Source organism: Microcebus murinus, chromosome 1, assembly GCF_040939455.1.
Source record: "Microcebus murinus isolate Inina chromosome 1, M.murinus_Inina_mat1.0, whole genome shotgun sequence".
NCBI lineage: Eukaryota > Metazoa > Chordata > Mammalia > Primates > Cheirogaleidae > Microcebus > Microcebus murinus.
The window spans coordinates 156,539,537-156,556,822 of NC_134104.1; the positions used below are offsets into that span (position 1 = coordinate 156,539,537).

At 41.8% G+C, this 17,286-nt stretch overlaps 1 protein-coding gene across 10 annotated transcripts in view; it reads left to right on the forward strand.

Moving 5' to 3' along the window:
- Positions 1–17,286, forward strand: part of DOCK3 (dedicator of cytokinesis 3) — a 599,374-nt gene that overhangs the window by 526,489 nt on the left and 55,599 nt on the right. For 8 of the 10 annotated variants that reach the window (XM_012771410.3, XM_076008055.1, XM_076008080.1 and 5 more), the window contains 6 exons: positions 751–897; positions 2,917–3,015; positions 12,579–12,673; positions 14,346–14,421; positions 14,805–14,905; positions 15,234–15,292. In XM_012771410.3, coding sequence (XP_012626864.1) covers positions 751–897; positions 2,917–3,015; positions 12,579–12,673; positions 14,346–14,421; positions 14,805–14,905; positions 15,234–15,292 — 577 coding nt within the window. The remainder of the gene's footprint in view (positions 1–750; positions 898–2,916; positions 3,016–12,578; positions 12,674–14,345; positions 14,422–14,804; positions 14,906–15,233; positions 15,293–17,286) is intronic. The other 2 variants (XM_076008070.1, XM_076008083.1) reach the window with 2 other exon arrangements.

Below are 17,286 nucleotides of genomic sequence, written 5' to 3' on the forward strand. Positions count from 1 at the left end.
ATAATTAAAGTCATTCTACAGAATTGGAGATGAATGTGAGAGGTCTATAAAAGGATAACACCGACTTATCTGAAATACAGAGCCTAGTGCCTGGGAAGCAGCCTTTAGGAGACATGTTATATGGTTTTTGTGTGGCAGCCAGAGAAAGATGCATGGAGACTAGCATCCTTCAGGTGGACAAGGGAACACAAGCAAGAGAGCTAAGGAGCAAGCTACAAGTGGGACCCAGGCGTATCTGGGCAGCAGGCCGGGTTGGATTGAGGACACCCAAGGAGAAAACCCTGAGAGAGATGATCTACTTCTGTATGCCTTCGTCCTGGTGAAGGTGCTGCTGCCACACCCTGTGGTGTGAATACTTCACCATTTTTCAAACTTTGTCATTTCGCAAAGTGTTAGTTGGCAGAGTTGTGCTTTCTCCTGACTATTCTGGGAAACCAAAGAAAACATTTAACTTGAGTCCTTTGCTTCTGCCTAGTATGTCAAAATTAACCTATCTGCCTGAGATTCACAATTGTGAGTGGTGCTGCATTAGAGTAAGGCTGCAACCACCATGCCTGGACAACAATGGCAAGTGAGCCTTCTGTCAGAGTTGTCCTGGGTTCCTTGACACTGCATGTTGGTGAGACTGCGAGCTCAATGTTGAGAATCCAGTCAGAAGACCATTCTGACATGGCTGACTTAGTAAGTGCTGCCAGCTGCACATCAGCCTGACCTGGTGCTAATGGTGTGCTCTCTCACTGCTTGCTCCAGGAGGCAGATGTCATGGAGGAAGTAGAGATGATGGTGGAGAGCCTCCTAGATGTGCTCTTGCAGACTCTGCTCACCATCATGAGCAAATCGCACGCTCAGGAGGCGGTAAGAGGGCAGCGGTGCCCGCAGTGCACAGCCGAGATCACTGTTAGTAACTAACAACCAGGTTTTCTTGCCTTCTTTTCTAACCTGGGGCTCCTCCACACCACCCCCCCATCTCACCATCCCACCACCTTCATCTCAACCTCCCCTCCTACGTGGTTATCAGCATGTTTCCCTCTTTCCTTCTCAAATCTGGCTTCCCTCTCCACTCTGAAAGCTCTAGGTTCATATTCCTAAGAGTTTTCTTTAGGGCAGATTCAGGGAATGCTTCTCCTGTCCTTAAGTTTTCCGGCATACTGTTTCAGTTGGCCTTTGCCTTTGAGCCAAGTCATTTTCTATATTGTATGATGAAACAGGGATGCAGTAAGATGTACCAAGAGGTTGTAGGTGAAAATAGACTTATTTCTTTTAGGAAACTTCTCATAGAGACTCTCCTAAATGATATGCAAAACAGAATAATTTTCTCAGAATTGGCTTACATCTACAAATTAGTTGCTTTTGTCCATAGTGTTTGTATCTAAATTTCTAGGCTCAGGAAAAATGTGATACAGTAGAATTACACTGGCATTACTGAATAATTATTTCCTATGATCAAATTAGGAGAGAAACAAACTTGGAAAGCCTCTCAGGAAGGGCAGAGAGACAGCGCCTTGTGCCCACTTTGCCCCTGCTCCCATATCCAGAGTAGACTTCTCATCCCTAATGTAGGAACATGATAAACAGTTCTTGTGGAATATCTCAGTTGGCAGATGAGAGTACAGTGATCTCTGGAGAAAACCCTCTGTGGGAACAAGCCAAGCTACAGCATGGGAGGGAGAGCGAGGGAACACACAAGGGGCAGGTGTGTGTCCTGGAGCACTGGGCTTGGAAAGAGTGCTCCCTTAGGATCCCCTGTTGAGGGTACTCTGTAAATAAAAAACATATATTCCGTGGCATGTCGTGGTAACCCAGCCTCACACTTACGTAGTACTTGCTTTGGGCTAGATCCTGCTTAAAGCACTTGGCCAGATTAACTCATTTAGCAGTACCAATGAAGTGATTCATTTGATATAGATTATAGTGAAGATAATAACAACTGTACTTTATTGAACACCTTTATACGTAATGAATTTTGTACATAAATTCTTTATATATATTAACTCATCTGACCCTCACAACAAATGAATTATGGCTTATTCCCATTTTTCAGGTAAACTGAGGTTTGTGTTGTATGTACATTTTGCATACACATGTGTAATAGTTACAAGGATTTATAAAGGATTTGATAGACTAAAAACATTGCCAAATTCTCATAACTTTATAAACATTTGAAAATTGTCCAATAAAATAATTTCCTCCCTCCCTTCTGAGGAGGCAACCTTCTAAGAGGATTACCTGCTTGGCTGCCCCATGCCAAAAATTGCTAGAATATGGTCTTTGGAGTCCTTAAAGCAAGACTTGCTTCCATGTATCCCAGTTGGAACTTGAAGAAATTTTGAAGATTCATATTTATCCTTAAATTTTTACTTATAAAGCCCATAGTTGTCCCCTCAGAAAGCTCAGTTTTGGCTTTTCTGCCTTTTAGACAGTCATGTTTATCTGCTGTATTCCATTAGCCAGTTCAGTAACCCCATGCAAACTCTGAGAGGTCCCCAAGGAGGTCCTTGTAGAAGAGTTGCTCTAGCCCATAAGGATTTGCAGGGTCTAAATTCTATCCAGAGAAGGCCAGGCTCCCTCCTGTCCAAGCATCCCCTATAGCATGGTGCCCTGGTAGCAAAGGACTATTTTACCAAACTGCCCCAAGGAAAAAAGGAGAGTATTTGTCTCACTTTGCAGTACTATTTTGTCACAGGTTAAGGTTTTTCAATAGCCCCATACTATAGATGCCCTATTAAAACTCCCAAGCCCCTCAGGCCTCCCTTAGCAGAAAAGAAAGCTCATTTTAAGAGCCAGAATTATCACCCTTCTTCCATGATAATCATTGGGGCCATCTCAGACCCTCCCTGCTCTCCTTGCCCTCTGTGGATTGGGGGAACACAGCCCTTGTGATTGGCTATGCTAAGTGTTTTTTGGATTGATCCCCAGGGCGAGTATGTATCCTGCCTTCTCTCACTGCTCCGCCAGATGTGTGACACCCATTTCCAGCACCTCCTGGACAACTTCCAGAGCAAAGATGAACTCAAGGTAGGCAGCAGAGCACTGGCTTTTCATCCAGAAAAGGAAGTATGCACCTAAAACTGCCCAGGGGCTTTTTCCCTATGAGGGGGATGACTACATGTGGCCAGTACTGCCAAGGGTGTCAGATCCACCAGCCCTACTTTATAGCTGAGTGTATAGACTCCAGAAGCTGAAAGCCAGAAGTGTCTCCACACAAGCAGACCCCAGTAACAATGACAAGTTTTCCCTGATTGATAGCAGCCCTGTGACCATGTGCCCCTATTTGGACCACACTGGTTGTCAGCAAGCCAGGACTCTTAGCAACTTGGCAGTTCCCCTTATATTTTGCCCCTGCAAACTAGGCTTCACTGTTTTGACAACTGTAATAATGATGATGATGATGACAGCTTTTCTTCATTTAAATGTGTTTCTAGAAGATAATCTGTAGAGAGGAAAGGTATGCACTGCCTGCTGGCTGCCAGACTCTGGATTTGAAGCACTGAGGGGCAGAGAAACAGGACTGGGATCCAGACAGGAGAATATAGCCCTAGCTGAGCATGGCATCAGCTGCTGACAGACTCCTGGAGTTTGTGTCTTTGCATTAGAAGACACAAACTACAAGTTTGTGTCTACAAGTTCTTCCCTAGGTAAAGGGGCTATTGCGAACTTTAGGTCTGTGCTCTGCATTTATTCAGAGCCACATCACTTGTATTCATAGTAATACTATATTAGTCCATTTTGTGCCAATATAAAGGGATGTGTGAGACTGGGTAATTTATAAAGAAAGGAGGTTTATTTAGCTCATGGTTCTGCAGATTGTACATTACACCAGCATTTGCTTGTGGTGAGGGCTTCAGGGAGCTTCGAATCAAGATGGAAGGTGAAGGGAGAGCAGGCGTGTGACACGGAGCAGAGAAAGAGAGGAGGAGGTGCCAGGCTCTTTAAAAACAACCAGCTCTAGCATGAACTAATACAGCAAGAACTCATTCATTATCGTGGGAGGGCACCAAGCCATTTATGAGAGATCTGCCCCCAAGAAGCAAATACTTCCCACCAGGCCCCACCTCCAACACTGTGGATCAAATTTCAACATGAGATTTGGAGGGGCTGTACATCCAAACCATCTCACGTACATTCCACTGTTTTTCATTTGTGTGATCTTTATTAACCATATCATGTCAATTAATAGATTATCAACTGTCATTTTCCACTATCTGATCCTATCTCCCTTTCCATAGACATGGGTCTCTGTAGGTCAGTATTATTAACTCATTATAGCAAGGCCAGTCTGTCATTTCAGAGGGCGGAATCTCAACAGCCCTTGAAGTGAGCCAAAAATGATCCACAGCCCAGAGCACATACCCAGGTCAAGCAACGCTTGAGCTGGGGTACAGAGCCTGAAAGTCCAGACTTTGCTGTTCTAGATCATTTGCATCTTCTGTGTGTGTGTTATACTAACCGATTCTCAGTCAGACTGGCATCATTCTCTTACTTTTTAATTAAAAGTTTATTCTTTTATCACAGTAATATGTGTACATAATTTTAAAAGCCAAAATGTGTGCTACAAAGCTCATAATGTAAAATACCTATAGTCTCAGCTACTGGGAAAGCTGAGACAGGAAGATCTCTTGAGCCCAGAAGTTTGGGTCTGGCCTGGATAACATAGATCCCATCTCTAAAAGAATGTTTTTAATTTAAAAATAATAAAACAGTAGTTTCCTGGCTCAGCCTGACTCATGTCCAGTCTCTATTTTCCAAACGCAGCCACTTTCAATTCTTGCTGTTTTTCAGAAAGCTTCTACTGCTATTTTTTAGCTATGAATTGTTATTCTCTTTTTTCATCTTTCTAAGGAAAATGAAGATGATTCTCCTGAATCATTCCTCTCTTACACAGTGTCCTTCTTCTCATTCTTCCAATATAATTTTCATGCATTTTTTTAAATGGTAATCAGCTTTTCTTTATTACAGCTAGGTAAATACTATGATGAGCCAAGAGCTATACTACATTATATTTCCTTTCTTGTAGAACTTTTTGTTTTTTCAGAAATTAATTGCCTCTTTTCTTACTTGCTTGTTCTTTGTTTTGTTTTGGCTTTCAGATCTGGCTAAGATTTCCCACTCTTGCCATCATCTTTTTAATAAAGCTCTTCTTGCAACTTTCCTCACAGTCAAATCTGTCAGATTTCAGGTCATCTTTTTTTGAGACTTGCCCTACTGCTTTTATTTGTTTCAGTCTTTGTCTTTTGTGTTGGAGACTTTTCTCATGTATGTAGAGATTCTTAGATGTTAGTCTGTATATGAAAGTGAAGTCCTTTGGTGCTGATTTGAAACTCTATATATGGGCATGGCTTGTCTCTGGAAGGCTTCCCTATGAATGACCAAAGAGGGTCCGACCTTTTGGTCAGAGCATCTCCTTCTTAATTCCTATATCTGTGGGCCTGTTCTCTTAGACTTGTTCATTTTCCCAGAGAGGAATCCTCTATATCTCCTGGAGATGGAGTAGCCTACCAATATTTTTGGAACCAAAGAACAAAAAGAGTCTGTGAGTCTTCCAGTTCAGTAGGTAAACTTTCTCTCAATGCCTGTTTTCATTTTGGCACCTGTTTTCATTTTGGCACCCTTAGCTGTTAATATATCCTTGATGACAGATCCTCAGTGATCAACTACTCCAGAGAACAGCCCTCAGTCTTCTGACAGGGCATGAAAAGACTGATTAACTAGTGACATGAGAGAGCAGAAGGAATGTTGGGGAGACTTTAAACTAATCTTGTTTTTAGCCCTCATACCTCAGTCCCCCAGAGTTGCCTGGTAGTACCTCCAATTTGTATGCCTTTCTCAGATTCTTGCTTCTTATTGTTCTCACCGTCAAAGGCTCTTGGCTATTGATGTTTCCAAGTCTGTTAAATCAGTTTCCACAATTCCTTCTTTTGTAAATTTTCAATGTTTGTTGACTTCATTTGATTACTGTCTTCTCCTCTCCTATTCTTGTTGTCTCTGTGATCTGTGCATTTCTCTTAGAGGATTTGAGGGGAAGCAGGGATAAGGAAACATGTTCAGTCCACCACAGTGAATATGGATCTTTGTTCATCTGTTCTTTTTTATGACATCATTATTAATATATAATTTGCATACCATAAAATTCATACTTTGAAAGTGTACAATTAATGTCTCTGATTATATCCATCTTAAAAGATGTATCACAAGTAATGAGATCGAGTTAAATAATCTAAAATTTCCCACAAAGTAAAGCCCAGGACCAGATGCCTTAACTGGTGAACTTACCAAATTTTCAAAGAAGAATTAATACCAGTCCTTCACAGATTCTTCAAAAAAATAGAAGAGGAGGGAACACTTTGCAACCCATCATCCTGGTACAAGAACCAAAGATGTCACACGAAAAGCAAACTATAGACCAATACCCCTTATGAATATAAACACAAAAACCTTCAACAAAATACTAGCAGACTAAATCTAGCAACATAGTAAAAGGATTATAATATGCCATAATAAAGTGGGATACACCCTAGAAATCCAAGGTTGGCTTAACATATAAAAATCAGTCAAGGAATGATAACAGCAACATGGCAGACATAGGTGCTCTTCACTCTTCCTCTACCCATGGACACACCAAATAAACATCTGTTCATGGATCACTTCTCTCTGAGAGAAAATCAAAGATAAATTGAGAAACTCCTTTCCACCAGGCAACTGATAAAACATCCACATTGGATGGGTAGAAGAAGCTGAGGCACATTCAGGGACCGACTCCACCCCAAGTACTGTACCATAAAATCTGGAAAGGAATCCCCAGTGCCCAACTTCTCCCTGTGGAGAGGAGGGTTTGGACTTTACATATACCACCCTCATTCTCAATTTCCTCATGATTTGGCTCCATCAGCTCTAGAAGTGGAGAAAATTAGACCACAGGCAAAAAGTGGCAATTTTATATAGGCACCCAAGCACTTCTGGGCCCTCATCCACCAGAAGCAGTACAGAGAAAGGACTTAAAAACACAGTTTCCTACCTCTCTCAGGAAGGGACAGACTCTTCCAGTGGACACTTGGCAGCCTGGCTTCTAACTGAATTGCACTAGGGAGTAAAGGGGACAGACAAGTATTAATTTGAAACTAGACCAGGAAGCACATCAGCATTTCCTTATCCTTGTCCTCCAGGCAGCCTGGCTTCTAACTGACTTGCATTGGAAAGTTAAGGAGGCAAACAAGTATTAGTCAGAAGCCAGGGCAATCATCAATCCAAGAATGGATTAATTAAAATGTGGTATATGTATACCATGGAGTACTATTCAGCTCTAAGAAACAACGGTGATATAGCACATCTTATATTTTCCTGGTTAGAGCTGGAACCCATACTATTAAGTGAAGTTTCCCAAGAATGGAAAAACAAGCACCACATATACTCACCAGCAAATTGGTATTAACTGAGCAGCACCTAAGTGGACACATAGGTACTACAGTAATAGGGTATTGGGCAGGTGGAAGGGGGGAGGGGGCGGGTATATACATATATAATGAGTGAGATGTGCACCATCTGGGGGATGGTCATGCTGGAGACTCAGACTTGTGGGGGGAGGGGGAGAATGGGCATTTATTGAAACCTTAAAATCTGTACCCCCATAATATGCCGAAATAAAAAAACTGAAAAAATAAAAAATAAAAAATAAAAAGCCAGGGGAAGAAGCACATCAGCATTTCCTGATCCTTCTCCTCTGGCTTGCCCTAGGGGAATGAGTGATAGCTCCATGTCTATTGATTCCTCCTGGAAGAAGTTTTTTTTTTGTTTGTTTGTTTTGTTTTTTTTTTTTGAGACAGTCTCGCTTTGTTGCCTAGGCTAGAGTGAGTGCCATGGCGTCAGCCTAGCTCACAGCAACCTCAATCTCCTGGCTCAAGCAATCCTTCTGCCTCAGCCTCCCAAGTAGCTGGGACTACAGGCATGCGCCACCATGCCCGGCTAATTTTTTTTTTATATATACATATATTAGTTGGCCAATTAATTTCTTTCTTTTTATAGTAGAGACGGGGTCTCGCTCTTGCTCAGGCTGGTTTCGAACTCCTGACCTCGAGCAATCCGCCCACCTCGGCCTCCCAGAGAGCTAGGATTACAGGCGTGAGCCACCACGCCCGGCCTGGAAGAAGTTTTTCTACACATTGAGTGCCCTAACTTTTAAATCTTCCACTCAAGGGATAGCATCCTAAACTTCCTAGCTCTGGGAGCAGAGGGGGCTGGCATACACATGTCTCTGTAGATCATAGGAAAAAAGCAGTGGTTTTATATAGGCATGTAAGCACTTCTGTGACTTTATGCCCGAGAAATATTGCAGAGAAGGGGCTTAAAAAATGCAGCTTCCCTGTTTCTCCCTGAGGGGGCATATGACACACTCTTCCAGTGGTTACTTGGTGGACAGGCTTCTAACTAATTTGCGTCAAGGAGTTAAGGAGGCAAACAAGTATTAGCCCACTGGCAGCCTGAGAAGCATATTGGTACTTACTGAGCTTTTTCCCTGACCTCACCCCAGTGATAACTCCAGGCCTATTAGTCACCTCTGGAATGAGTTTGTCCACACATTGAGGGCCACAGCTTTTGCAGCTTGTACCCAAGGGACTGCATCCTAAACCTCTTAGCTCTGGGAACAGAGAGGACTAAGTATATGCAAGTCTATCTAGACCACAGGAACAAATGGCTGTTTCATACATGCACATAAGCACTTCCAGGGGATTCATCTCCCAGGAATAGTACAGAGAAGCAACTTTAAAAAAACAGCTCCCTGGAACATTTGTACCCCCATAATATGCTGAAATTTAAAACAATGTTGACAATTTTAACAAAGTTCCAATTTTTTTTTTTGCAATTTTAACTATCCAAGGAATTTATGCAAGCTGAGATCTACTATGGCTCTAGCACGTCTCATTCTACAGTCAGATTCTTATCTGCAGTCAAGTGAGCCCTGTCTAGGGTAAGCAAAAGGAATTAGTGAAAAGACCTGAGAAGCTTACAGAATCTGGGAGGATGACAGAACTGGGCCCTAGGAGAAAGTCATCCCATACCACATCACTGTTTTGGCAGAACACAACGTAGCTGTCCGTGGCTCTGCACTACGCTGACGAGAGTTGAGGGCACAAACTGCCTCAGTTGCCCTCTAAGAACAGACACCTCTGGCACCATTCCTGTCAAAAGAACCATTTCCTACCCCACTGCCTTGCTGTGCTCAGTTCACCTCCAAGTCTCACACAGATCCATCCCCTTCCCTGAAGCGAGGTCACATGTAGAACCCTCCCTATAAGGGAGGGAGAAAAATGAATGTTTAGCTCCCTAGGCTTTTTGAACAGGAAGTCAGGCTAGAAATGGGGCTGGAATGAGTGCTGAGCAAACCAGTTTATAGAATCTCCCAAAATGATCCTGAGGCCCAGAGCACTTCACCTTTAGGGCAAGAGCGTTTAGCATGATTTGTGGCTTAACTACATGCCACAAAACTACACACCTCCTCTTGTTTGGAGGAAAAAGTAGCATCTAGAAAGGTTGCCTAGTGGCTTGAACATTTTCAGCCTATTAGCGAAAGGTGCAAAAGCAGAAAAGTGAAGAGCTGGGATAATTACCCAGTTAACTCAAATCTCAAGGCAAATTTGCCTCATTACTAAGGCAAAAAAGTAAGAAACAAACAAAAATCCTTCAAATCATTCAAATAATTGTTTTAGTCATTTTTTTTCCACTTACAAACATATTCCTAAACCCTGAAGTTTAGTAGTGTGGAGTTGGTGTTTTAAGTGATGAACATTGGCTTCTGCACGGATCTTTCCAATCTGGACAAGAATGTCAGTGAAGCCATTGCCCCTGAATCCAAAGAGGATTCTTTTTAAATAAGATAAACAAAAGAAATTACATTAGCTTCTTTTTATCTAATAGATAAATGCTATGAGATAAGGGCAGAACAACACAGTTGTATAAGGAACATTTGACTCATAATAAAAGTTGTTTGATGTGATTGTTCTGGTAATCAGAGACTAAAGTAAACACACCAAAATTTCAGTTGTGGTTATGTCTGAATAGTGAAATTGTAATGATATTCATTCTTTTCAAATATTCAAAAATATGTAATACTATGTATATAATTCCTTTTAAAAAGAGAATAATTTGCTTCTAAACAATATGTCAATATATACATAGAATATATTTATTATTTTTACCCCTTCACCAAATAATTACAATTCATTAAATTCAGGATGGTATCTAAGGCATATGAGCCTAAAAGATATTTGAGATATTCCTTTTTGAAGTAGTTGACAATTGAGTGAACAAAATTTAGTAACAAATGATTTCATCACAAATACTATAAAAAGCTTAAATATTCTTAGAAATATTTATGTTAAGAGAAATTTCATTTTTTGAGGGAAGAAACACAAATGCTTCTATGTACATGTAAGTCTTAGATGTATGAAGTTTGTGATTCTGTGAAGGGATGAGGGGTTGAGGAAGAGTTGAAAGAAGAATATTGCACTATAGAGGAGAAAAACAGACTTGCACACAGAGTAGTTAATGTTTTGCTGAGAATCTTGGTTCAGTGGTATTATCAATTTGTTACTAAAACCCAGGTACCAAAAATATCATTTGTTCATATTTTTGTAACCAATCCTCTTCAAGATATATCAACATGCATCAAAAAAAATAATGGCCACTGAATTTCTAATGAAATAAATCAAGACAAAAGATGTTTAAAAAAAAACAGCTCCCTGGAAGGAATGAGGGTACCTTAAAAAAAAAAAAAAAAAAAAAGCACACACACAAACACAACTCCTTCTTGCTCCCTGGAAGGGGTTTATACCACACATTGATTGCCCCAGCTTTTACAGCTACCTGTCAAAGGATTCTGTGCTAACCCTCTTAACTTGGGAAACAGAAGGAACTAGGCATATGTGAGTCTCCCTAGATCATGAACAAGGAGGTAGTTTTAAACAGGTGCATAAACACTTTCAAGGGCTAGACTCCTTTGGAGCAGTGCAGAAAAGGGGCAGGAACATGCAGCTCCCATTTTCTCTTTCCAGAAGGGGCGTACAGCACACAATTCCAGTGGCTGCTTGATGGTCTGGCTTCTGATGAACATGTATCAGGAAGTTCATGGAGCAAACAAAAATAGTTATTCAACAACCTAAGGCAGAACTCAGCACTTCATAAGTGTTTCCTTTGGCTTACCATAGTGATAAATCCAGACATACCCATTCTTCCTGGAAGGAGTTTGGCCAAGTTTCAAGTGCCACAGCTTCTGTAGGTCCTACCAAGGGACTGTCTCCTTAACAGCCTAGCTGTGTGGGGATAGGGCTTTGTATTCCTGAGTGGCCCTAGACCACAGAAAAAAAGAGGTGGACATACACTATACCCACTGCCAGCAGCTATCTCCCCAGGATCAGAGAATGAATACAGGCATTTGCCATAGATCTTTTATCAGCTTAGTGCAGAAAGTATGAGATAAATGCCCATGCTTAGCTTCACCATGAAGATAGAAGGAACTGAAACATAAATCCAACATCTTAACCTTTCCAGCTGTATCTGGAGAGTCTGGTTCCTACCTTATCAGTTTCAGGGTACTGACAGGATGTGACCTATGCTCCAGGGACCACCAAAAACAGAGACAGCGGTCTGGACAAATACAAAGATTTGAGAGGTACCCTAAAATCTCTGGCCAGATGGATTGTTGAGATCTTTCTATACAAAGCCAGTCTGACAAAAGAGGAAGAGGTAATTGTCCTGGGGATAGAGCTTTGCTCGATGAGTGAGCTCTGAGTCAAGTCAAATTAAGACAAGCCTTATGAATGGTGCTTTTCCAGGAAGCTAACAAACAGGTCAAATAATAACAATTCTCTGGGGATGGGGCTTTTTAAAGATTTCCAAAACTATTCCGTTCCTTCCAATGGCTGCTAGGCCACTAGTTTGCACAACTGCCATGGTTCCACAGCTGCTTGTTTTCAAGGTTACTGTGGAGGTGGGGAACGAGATGGGATGAAAATAGGGCAAGTTAAAATGCAAAAAACCTCATTATTCTTGCTGAGATTCATCTATTTTTTGAATAAACACTCCTCAGATTGTTGCAGGCCTTTGATTAACCAGCCTTAGCCACCCCATTGCTTTCATGGAGGAGCAGATTTTCAGAAGTCTATACTCTGACATTCCTGAACTACTTCTCCCAGCAGTGTGTTCTTAATATCCAAAAAAGCATGTTCTTAAAATCAGGTGCTCAGGGGCCATGCCCCAGAGAATGAGGCCCATGGACTCAGTCAGATACCAGTTCTGCTGGACTCTCATCTGCCCTATGCTTTAGGCTTTGGACACTGTGGGTTATCAGAGTGGGCATAGAGCTGCCCCTATTCTGTCCAATTTGGATCTGCTCTCATCTGGCCTGTGAGAGTACCCAGAGCTCATTTTCATGTATTAATAGCTCTCTACGAGAGAAGCAACTCACAGATGAAACCAGAATCTAACTCACTGGTCCCACTCATTCTCATAGTCTAGTGGCCGGGGGTGCTTGTTGAGGAAATGTGCACTGTGGTGGTAGTGTGTCACATCAGCTTTTACTCTGTGGTCAGGAATTCTTGCTGAAGATTTTCTGTGTGTTCCGGAACCTGATGAAGATGAGTGTCTTCCCTCGAGACTGGATGGTGATGAGACTGCTCACAAGCAAGTGAGTATGGAAGAGGCCTCTGTGAACATCCACAGAGCTGTGCTCAGAAGTATGTGTGTATTTGAGAGAGAAAAGGCATGAGCAAGACAAAGATGAAGGCCAAGGCCATGGGAACAGAGAGGAGAGGGCAAATGGGGAAAAATGTTTGAAGGTACAATTAGCAGACTTGGCCATTGATATAAGGACAAGGAGAGGAGAGAATCAAAGACAAGCCATAAACAGAGTCTAAGTGCCTGATAGATGATGGCATAGTAAGAACAGAAAAGGAAATGTTAAGGATATGAAATATAATACCCAAAGAATGGTTCCTTCTTGAGGAAAGCCTGCTCAGTGTCCTGTTGGCCTCTTCTGCTCTGTAGCTTTAGGCATTGTCCCAGGCCCTCTTCTCGATTTGAGTTATGTTGTCTGCCAGACAGAGCTTGCATCCCACTGCTAGTGCCAATTACCCACCTGAGACCTGTAAGAATTTGCTCTAGGAATAACGCTAACTTGCCTGCCCCATTCATATGTCCAGCCTGTGCTTCCTCTTGACAAACCAGACGAGTGATATACATGGCAAGGGGCAAAGGGCTGGTTCATCTGGTCTCCCTCTACCCAGGAGAAAGCTACTTGGCCTCCACACTGTAGCCCATTGCCTCCTCCCACTGATCTGTCTTTTATTATATATTGGCATAATACAGAATGTAGTGAAATTATTTGTTAGATATATTAGCATGGTCTTTCCAATTAGTACCTTTTATAGGGCACTACCACTTTTTCCAAAATTGCAAAATGTTTTATACAGAACAGAAGAATGGTTATAAACTAAGCTGCACAGACATTTTCTCAAGTAGTGACTTTTCCATTTGAATCCTTCTTGTTTCTACCTCTTAGCGCCACTTAGAGCACTTCAGGCTCCCCAGCCTATCCTGCAGGAACAGCCTCTTCTTTTGAAGCTTTTACCCTATAAATTTGTCACCCCCTCTGCTGGTGGACTAGTCTCTCTAATGAGCTGTTTTTACCTTGTTTTTCTCTACAACAAAGCCCAGAACTGGATTTATGTGAGATGTAAGTCCCTTTGCCAGGCAGCCAAAGCCCTCAACTACCTGTTCCACTTCACTTTCTCCCCACTTTCTCTCACACTCCTTTGCCAGCAGGACAGCCTCCTATTGCCCCCTATATGCCCAGGCTAAGATTGAGAGTAAGACTCTAGATCTGAAATCAAATGACTCATAGATGAAAATAATAGTGTATGACAAAAGCAAGGATTTAATAACTATAAATGCCATTGTCAAGTAAAGAAATAAAATTATATTCTAAGTCCTACAAAGTAATCTTTATATGTATGGATTACCCAAGTTCCCCAAAATGCTAGAATCATTCTTTGACTAAAAGAAACCTTAAAGAATCTTTGAACCCTACCCCTTTCCTTTTATAAGCAGGGAAACTGAGGCCCAGATAGAAGAAGTACGAATACTAGGTAATGGCAGAGCTAGCCTGACAACTATGGGGCATTTCTCTAAAACTGGTTTTCTGTAGAGTTGTGCCATCTTCCCTTTCCTTTATAGTCACATCTTACTTGGAAACAAATTTACTCACAAAGTTTGTACACAGCCATAGACAAATGATGCTAAGCTATCAAATGTCATTGTTAGTCTTTTAATTCTGCCAATGCCTTGTTTCCTCACTGCAGTATTATAGTCACTACTGTCCAGTATCTGTCCTCTGCACTGCACAAGAATTTCACAGAGACAGACTTTGACTTTAAGGTATGTGTTCCTGAAATCCATCACTATCTTTGCAGTTACCCTAGAAATCCGAAAAGTAAGCTCAATTGTTTTTCTTTATTAATGTATTCATAGTCTCAAACTTCTAAGTGGGATGGTGATTTTAATATGACCTGGGAGTCCCCCTTTTGGGAGCCAGACATCCATGTGTGTGCTTTCTAGTCCAGAGTCAACACTGTTGGCTTCGGAAGGAGTCAAGAAAGTAAAAGAGAAAAGAAATCCTGTTTGCAAAGATATTTAAAAAGGACAAAAAAATCAGGATCTTAAGATTGTAAAATGGATTCTGTGCACATGTCTGCAGTAACTCTCCCTGTAAGGTTAAGGTCTCAGAATGTCAAATGTTTCCTCTTTCTCTGTCTCTCTAGGTGTGGAATTCTTATTTTAGCCTAGCAGTTCTGTTCATAAATCAGCCAAGCCTTCAGCTAGAAATCATCACTTCAGCCAAAAGGAAGAAGATTCTAGATAAGTAAGACAGATGTCTCCTGTTCATCTCCCTACCACTCGCCCAGGTGGGGCTATGTTTCCACAAGAGGCTCCTTCAGAAGTCCACAGGTTCTCTGCTGGGTAGTTTCCCAAGGGGCCAAGTGTGAGAGTTCCTTCAGAAGTCCACAGGTTCTCTGCTGGGTAGTTTCCCAAGGGGCCAAGTGTGAGAGTTCAGTCAAGAGCCAAATGGCTTATCATTTGGGGAAGCGTTAGAAACAAATGGTGCTGAAGTACTGTACTCATAAGGTTTGCAGTCCTATCTTCCTGAACCTTCTCCTCCTAACAGCTGGTTTCTGTGTTACTATTCCCAGGTATGGGGACATGCGTGTGATGATGGCTTATGAACTCTTCAGCATGTGGCAGAATTTGGGTAGGTTTTTTCCCCCTAGTCTTGCCTTCCACATATTGCATAGCCAAATAGAAAGTAACAAGACTAATAATTCTTCCAAGGCTTTATAAATGTTAATTCAGACCCAAAAGATCCTTACATATCTTTAACATAGCACCTCAGATAGATGGTGTAGCATATGTACATGAAGCCCTTGGCAGGGAGAGTTTGGCTGAAGAGTAAGAACCCAGTAATATATATGCACAATCCATTTTTTGAGAACTAAAATCAAAAGGAAATAAAAAAGAAGAAGAGAAAAACTAGTTTTTTTTTCCAGTTTGAGAACCCATGCCTATAAGCTCCTCTGTGCTCTTCCTGTCCCAGACTAGATGTTGTAGGCTCAAAAGCATAGGTCTTGGAGGTATACAGCACATGTACAAATGAGGCTATTAATTTGAATAAAGATTGAAACACTTCTTGGGTCTCTGGTACTCATGCATCCAGATCAGATACCTGACACTAATTGCATGAAGGAACATATGAGAAGGGAATTGTAGCCTCTGAGTGAGATTGATTTTGACTTCCCTTCTTTGCATAGCTTCTATAATATCTACTGCTTTGAATCTAAACTTGTCAGATCAGTGTTTTGGGTAGAATTTTTGGGTTGTCATAGTGACTGGTTGGGCCATCCTGTGATACTTTAGTATTCTAAATGGCCTGTCAGGGTGCTAGAGAAGCTACTGTTACTGTTTCAAGTGAAATCTGCTTTCAGCTGAGCCCATGGTTCTAAAGCTGTAGGAATGATGGTCATAAAATCCTCTAGTCCTCTGTTAATCATCCCTGCCACTAATGTAGAGGCAACAAGCAAGGTGTGAGTTATTCCTGCCATCAGTAGAGGCTTCTATCCCTGGGTGGGAATGCATTTCCCCAAGCCAACTTTCTAGCTCAGTACTCTTATTCTCTGTATCCAGCACAGTTTGGATATGGATTTTAACCCTGAAGATGACTCCAAAATTCCCAGGAATATAAGAGACTGGCAATTATGCTAAATACCAAGATCAGAACATACAGAATCAGCCTCAGGGCTAACATTTACTTCTTAGATAGACTTTCAAAATTGAAGAAATCAAAAAAGATGCCAGATTTGCCTGATAAAGCCAGTCCTGGTTCATTGCTTTTGGTGGAAATGACATTCTGTGGTCCCCAAGAACTGGTTTTACTTGGCTATAGCAATCATTGCACATGCCCACAATTTGTCTCCTCCTTAGTCTCTGAAGGACTGAAAGCAGAGCTCTGGATGATGGTTCGCTCTGTTTCACCTTTGCAAGAAAAGTCCTATCCCACAGTCCTCAGGGTTGACTCTGGCTTCAGGTAACATGGCCAAGATGCCAGGCCAGTCAGAGGGAAACACACACTCACTCACTTACCATGGAAAGGCCTCATTAAGGAAGTTGAGGGATGAGCTGAGCTGAGCTGAACAGGTGAAGTGCTATCATTAGAAATGCAATGTGATGATAGGGGGTTTCAGGGTGGGCAGAGGGAGCCCATCAGAGCAGGGCTGTGTAGGAGACTTCTGCTAGCTCAGGAGGTGGACCTCTTCATCATACATGAACACAGGCAGTGAAAAGGTCCATGACCTGTGGGGGCTGAATATCCTCATCACTTAAAAAGCCTCCGGGCTAGAGTTAGAAACCCCAAGGAGAGTGCATTGTGCTTAAGCAGAAACATATGGATTTTCCTTGCTAAATAAATGCTATGAATAGATCTGAAACTATCATAGGTTTCTGAAACTATCATAGGTTTCTCAGAAACTCATTCTGTCCAGTGTAGCAAACTCTACTCCTTGACTTCATAGAGATTTTCAGGTAGTTGTGGAACCTTTCAGGAAATCCTTTGGAACAGTTTTGTGCCTATTGAACATTTGCTTTAACTGGGCTGAGCCAATTTTATCCATGAACTCTAAAAAGTTGAGAGAAAGTATCTCAGAAAACCATATGAGAGACTTGACTTTGCTCTCAGAAGCTTACAGTACAGAT